Here is a 6,917-nt window from a genome sequence, read left to right as displayed (position 1 = left end):
TTGAGCTCAATCGGACAGCAACGAATTAAAAACCCGAAACAAAACAAAAAGCATACAAATCGAGATATTCAGAATCCCCCAAAATTTTCGGTCCGAGTTCCGTTCGACGGAAAATTTGTACTTAGAAAGAGTAAAAAAGGATGAATCCGCAACAAGCCGATCATCAAATTGAAACCAAAGCTTCTTCAGAGACCCACCATATGCAGCAACAGCAAGAACCTCACTCATCTGACTACGCTCCTTACCCTAAGATTGACCCAAACGACGTCGCTCCACCTCCTCAAAATTGGTCGAACGTGTCCACGGCCACGGGGCCAGCGCCTATCAACGAGAGTGCCGCCACCACCATGCCTGCAGAATCCAATCCCTACGTGTCCCCCTCTCCGATTGAGCCATCCTCCTCAAAGAGTATGTTCCAGTTTTTCATTATTTATCTAATTTAGATAATAAATAGAGAAAAAGTGAGATTTATTTATTTATTATCATTGGTTGGTTGGGATATTATTATTATTAGATAAGCTGGAGTCAGTGAAGGGCGCGTTGTCAAATTGGGGGAAGAAGGCAGCGGAGGCTACGAAGAGAGCTGAGGATCTCGCCGGCAATATGTGGCAGCACTGTAAATATTTCTAATTTGCTTCTAATTTTAATTTTTTAGGCGTGTTTGCTAATTATCAATGCGCTAACCTTTGTATCTTTGTTTTGTAGTGAAAACTGGCCCTAGTCTTGCTGATGCTGCCGTGGGAAGAATTGCACAGAGAACAAAAGTGCTCGCTGAAGGTGGATACGAGAAGATCTTTCGACAAAGTTTTGACACTGTTCCTGAGGAACAACTCCTGAAGACTTATGCATGCTACCTATCTACATCTGCCGGTCCCGTAGTGGGAGTTTTATATTTGTCGACTGCAAAGCTTGCATTTTGTAGTGATGACCCTCTGTCTTACAAAGTAGGTGATCAGACGCAATGGAGCTATTATAAGGTATAATAACTTTTAGTGTTACCTGCCTGTCAGTGTTAGATACTACAGCACTTATGTTTCTTGTGACAGTCTTCTATTTTTTGTTTGTCCATGCAGTTGATTTTAAGCAGATACCACAAGTACATTTTATTAAGTGTCTCTCTTTTTTTTTTTTTTTTAATTGATGGTGATCAAAGAAACTTATATAAAAAAGACACATATGTACTAAAAAGTGAGCAAGAAGTCCTCAAAGAAAGTGCCCGTAAAGATCACATCAAATATAGGATATTTTTTACTCAATGGTGACCCATTAGATATTTCCAGTCTTTAGTGCCTCTATAAATTTTAAGTTCAATTTTATTGCATTTCTTGTTGATGATATGTTTATTTGGGTTTGACTTAATATTTCGGATATGATTGAAAGTATGGGCCAAGTTATTCTTTAATTAGCTACTACTGTTCCCAATTGAATTTTACAAATTCTTCTTGTTTTTATTTTATTTATTTATTTAATTTTTAATTTTTGTGTTTTGGTTTTTGTCCCCCTATTGTTGTGATCAGCAGCTAGTGCCTTTTTCCTTATTGTAATTTGTTATCTGGCTTGCAATCATGATTATATTTTTATGAAGCTATTTACATTGATAGAGAATGTTAATTCCTAGTTGCAGTACCCTGAGTTCAGAAATGCTAAGTTAGTCTTTACCAATTATGTGAACTTTTGTCAAATAAATAAACGCTTATCTAAGGGCTATAGTATCTGCTTCTATAACTCACGGTCCCAAAGCTATTTACTTTCATTTACACTGCTTAAAGAGAGTTTTCTTTTTTATTCAAGTATCTTCATCAGCTTCTAAATTTATGAACTTCCCTGATTTCTACTAGGTTTTCCACCAAAGAAATTCTGGCGACCTTTGCCATTACTTAAGCTTTGTGTGTACAGAGCGGAGTTAATTTAGTTGCCCTAAAAAGATAGTAAATTTTTCCCTCAGCTTTGGGTCAATTGTTAAGGTAGTGGGAGTTGGGCAGATATTTGGTTCAAAACTTGCCAAAAAAAAAGGAAATTTTAAAGAAAAAGTATATTTTGATATTTGGTCGGGAGTCTTGTTATGGTCATTTAAAACTGTGGGAGCAGTTTTCCACATTTGAGTCTTTGTTAGTCAATAGAGTGATACCCGGCTTCATAATGATGCAGGCCAGTTCAATAGCTTTTCATGTTTTGTTGAATTATCATGTTTTTATAGAAAGAACTGGTCTCACAGACCATTCTATACTGTTAAAGTCTTTGCCAATCTACGCCTTGTGCTAGCAAGTCAATCTGCCTCACATTTTTCCCCCTTCGAGCTTACTCGCATGACCAACAACTTACCAGAATTGCTTTAAGATGAATGAGTCATTTTAAGATATCTTTCAAAGATTGCTAGCTCATGTTTTGTTACATTCTTCCCACTCTTTCTCATTGTGCATGAACATGCACATCTTTCCTTCCTCTTTTTTTTTTTCTTTTTCTATTAAGTGTTTGTTTGGTGTGGCTTCTCTCTAGCTAGAAGAGCTTTTTAAATGTTAGAAGCTCTCTTTAGTTAATTTTTTTTGTTTAAGTCATTTAGTTGCAACTGGAGTAAAGCTTTTAAGGATTGAAAAAGCTATTTTGCTTTGATGCTCAAATTTTGGGCTTTTTGTAGTAGAGATTGTAGAGCCTTTTTAAAGTGTCCAATTGTCTAGAATACACTTACTTCCCCCCTTGCGCCCCCCCCCCCACCCCAAACAATTGTATTTCATTTCTTTTACAAAATAATTTTGAAAAACTTGTCTCTTGAAGTAATTTTACAAATTTTAGTCAACGTTTTTATTGACTGCCAAATAACTAAAAACATTCTGTTAAAAGCTATACTTGTAGATCTCTGTGAAAAAGCTCTATTCGAAAGGTTATACCCAAGAGACCCTTAATGTTATTGACATGTTATTTCTTTTTCTCTCTTACACAGGTGGTTATTCCATTGAGTCAGCTGAAAGCAGTCAATCCCTCAACAAGCAAAGCCAAGCCAGCTGAGAAATATATCCAGGTCATCTCTGTTGACAACCATGAGTTTTGGTTCATGGGCTTTGTGCATTATGATAGTGCGGTGAAAAATCTTCTGGGAGCATTGGGGCCTCGTAGCTTATGATGCGTTTGAGGTCAAATCATTTGACCATGTCATGGAGAGTCTCATTCACCAATTGTTAATGTAGATAAACAATAATGCTTGTCATTGCAAAATTTATCCCAAAAAGTGTATCCCAAGTGAGATGCCATGTGAAATGGCATTCATGGAGTGGATCGTGACTTTGTACAATTTTCAAATCACATTTTGTTCTCAACATCATAACGCCACATTACGGGATGCATTTCTTAGGATAGGTTTTTGTGGTGGCTAGTATTACTAGGTAGACAAACCATCATATGTAAATTATTGAATATTTGAGACAAATTATGTATGTTGCATTCATTTGTAAGTCACCGTGTGATTCCTATTGATGTTGGATGGGATTTGTTGGCTTGAACTTTGTACCTGGTGAGAATTAGCAGTTTCTTGTATATATGATGTGATTACAGCTATTTCTTTTGCGAGTAATCTCAAGTGTCCAGGGTCCATTTTCCTTTTGGTCTTGCATTTTTGTGTGCTGAGTTACAAACGCTTTCCATGTTAATCTGCATCAATTGAGATTTTGACATTGTTGAGCCTGCCTTTGTGCTTTTAGTAATTGGTGCACAGGTGGAATGTAGTTGCTTCCAAGCACCATGTTCTCCAACTTCCTCCATTATCTCAATGCGGGCTTACTCAATCCACTTAAAAAAGACGTTTATTCCTTTTCAAATCTCACACCATCAAAATCCACAGCCATAAAACTAGTCTTCGTTTGTGATTGCATTACGAGCATATAAAGAGTCTTATATACGATAAAAATAAATGAAAATTCTCATGATTATTATTTGAGTTGGAATAATAGACTGCAGTAACTAATTATCATTTTTTAATACCAAAATAATTACTAATTACTACAACCTGGTTATATTAAGTAAGGTGTAAAAATTTGGGCTCTTGTCTCAAAAATTGTCTATCTGTAAATATATCAGTAAATAATCTCATGTAATATAAGTGTAATTTGAACATTAGTCTCATATAATTTTTTTTTCTAAAAAAAAAAAGTAGAATGTTGCAAGTGATTGCTACTTAATTAAGATGGTAAAATCTTTTATGTTAAAAATAAAATTTTTGGAGTTTGAACCCTACTCACATGAAGGGAATTGGGTTGTCAGGTTAAATAAAATAAATAAACAAAGTTAATTATCACGGTTTGGCTCAAATCAGGTATTTTTTTTTTTTAACTAAATAAATTTCTCCAAATAATGCCCTTTGCAATGGGTTTTATTTGGATGCGGCGATATGATCATATCATATCAGATTATCAGGTGAAAGCCCAGCCCCAGTTAACGGACTTGCTGAAATGTGTTAACAAAAACATGGGCCGGCCCAAGAAAGTGTCCAAAGAAAAGGTCGACCAACCTCTACCCAAGTAGGGTCCAAGATTGGCCTAGTCTGATTTCTGAAAAACCGGCTCTGTCTGCATCCCGAATGGAAACGTCGACCGGCGAGACAAGAGGGACCACCACTAGTCCCCGTCCCCCCCCGAAAAAAATTGTCAGAAAGGACTACTGAATACTGAGAATTCATTCATAGCATGGGCCAACTCGATTTACTTACAAAACCATCCACCTAACTTATTTGTCAGCCCAAATAAAGAAAGCACTTATTGTGATGCAGCCTCCCTGCGTTTTCAGTTTTTACCCCAAAAAAAAAAGTCATACTCATTTGCTTCTCCAACAAAAGGTTCTTGTTCATTTCCCCGACCATACCCTCTACATCCCTCAAGTCTTGTAGCCCTACCTCTGCAGGAAAAATCACCACCACAAAAATGACTCTCTCCCCATTTGCATTTGGCAAATCCCCCAACCCCAAACATTACACCACCACCAACAAGAGCAAAGCCTTGACTGTTCCTGGGCTGATTAATTAGAAGCTAGCTAGCTACACCGCAGGGTCACAGTTACGGGCCGGCAACATGTCATGGGTGTAATGTGAGTCCCATTAATAATGATCATAGTATATTGTTCCATTTTTCTGCCAGGCCCCCACATCATCACATGTCTCGAATTCTAAACAGGAACGGAATAAAAGCAGCAGCGACATATGAGATAATAGAGTGACCGACTTATTGATTATTTTTCCGACACCTTCAACTTCAAGAGTGCTGACAATTAATCCATTATCCTACCTCACACACACATGTTGAATATCTTACCCACACAGTCTCCTCTCTCTCTCTCTCTAATTTCGAATACTTAAGCTTAATCAGTGACGACCGTCGGCTTTCCAAGGGAATTTTAATCAATTTCGTTCATTAATCTTCTGCAAGACTGCAACGTACAAACTAAACTGTTTAATTATATAAACGGCATTGGCCGTGCCGTTGCGTTTCGTATGTGTTCAGCGGTAGTATCCAAATTAAAAGGAAAACAGACAAGAGGTGGGAGGAGCTAGGATGAAACATGAGGCGCATACATAATAAGATGAAAGGCTATTGTTGTAGATAATAGAAGATCAGTGCAGCATATATACACCATACACTACAGAGACGACTCAGGAGATAGAGAGATAGCATGCAATTAATGGAGGATGGATGATGAGGAATGAAGTAATGATATAACAACATACAGTGTACCAATAAAGTGCTCCACTGGCAATGGAGTCCCCTTAAGTGGCTTGACTGAGTTTGCTCCCAGTTCGAGTCGCAGAAAAGTCACCTTTGTTGGGAGAACCTGTGCCTCTCGGATCGAGTGGGGATTTCTAGTCTGGGTTGTGGTACGAGCTTAAAGGTACTTTCCACAGTTGGGGTCATCCCCAGAATACCTCGTGGTAAAAACCAAAAAAAAAAAATAACAACATACAGTGTGAGTAAGTATGTACGGCAGTATGTCATATAGATTATGGAGTCTCATTCCTTTCCCATACAAGTGCTTGCTCACTGATTTCATTTAATAACACACTAATAATTATTATTATTCATTCACCACCTCTTTGCTCAACCGATCATCGATCTATATATATGTCAACATTTGTCCAATATCATTAATCGCTTCTATATGGATCGATGGTGACTTTGAGCTTATTAATTAATTTATTATATTATTCATCTGTAAGTGCAAGCTCCAAGACTATACAAAAGACGGAAGTTGAACGAAATTAATGGGAAAGAGACAGAAGCAACAAAGAAAGATCAGACAGTATTATATATTTTTGATACATAAATATAATTTAACCAGTAATTATTATTATTTGTGTAAAAGCCAAATCTAAAAGGCTAAGGCGGTGTGATGGAGAGAAAGAAGGAGAAGATGACAGTTGTGTGTGCACACAAGACTCATAAACCTTTGCATGCTAAACACGTTTGATTCTTCCCATTGGAACTCTCTCGACCTCCATCTTCGTCTTCTTCCTGGCATCACATGATTCTAATTTTATGTTTAACTTCGTTTTGCGATATTTTATTAACTAACAAAGAAATAAAAAGAGAAAATTAACCAAATTCGTCGTTATGCAGCACTCCATTTTGGCACTGAAATTGATTAGGTTTTCTGAAATAGCAGACATATATGCAATTAATAAATAGTCATAACCAAATGGTCGTGGCTCAGTTGTCAGCGCAGCCATAATTTGTTGTGGAAAGAGCTTTCGGATTTGATTTTCACTAAACACATTATTTGAGATTATTTGAGAGGGATAAAGAGCCTTAACTGTAATTATATCCCGAATTCGGATTAATCAAGGCCCAATGCGATCACCGGACACTGGATGATTTTAAAAAAAAAATTGTCATAAACTTTTAATTAAAAATTTAAGATTAAAGAAACTACTACACTTAGAA

The 6,917-nt window shown here is 36.9% G+C and overlaps 1 protein-coding gene across 1 annotated transcript; it reads left to right on the top strand.

Moving 5' to 3' along the window:
* Positions 1-3,549, top strand: LOC102608009 (GEM-like protein 1). The gene is made up of 4 exons (XM_006472454.4): positions 1-408; positions 515-616; positions 706-977; positions 2,939-3,549. Exons 1-4 carry the CDS (start codon positions 141-143, stop codon positions 3,116-3,118), a joined length of 822 nt encoding a protein of 273 aa, XP_006472517.2. The 5' UTR covers positions 1-140; the 3' UTR covers positions 3,119-3,549.
* The last annotated feature ends 3,368 nt before the right edge of the window (positions 3,550-6,917 follow it).

Source organism: Citrus sinensis, chromosome 5 (genome assembly GCF_022201045.2).
Source record: "Citrus sinensis cultivar Valencia sweet orange chromosome 5, DVS_A1.0, whole genome shotgun sequence".
Lineage (NCBI taxonomy): Eukaryota > Viridiplantae > Streptophyta > Magnoliopsida > Sapindales > Rutaceae > Citrus > Citrus sinensis.
The sequence above is the reverse complement of the archived record's forward strand: the minus strand, read 5'-3'. Positions and strand labels throughout refer to the sequence as shown.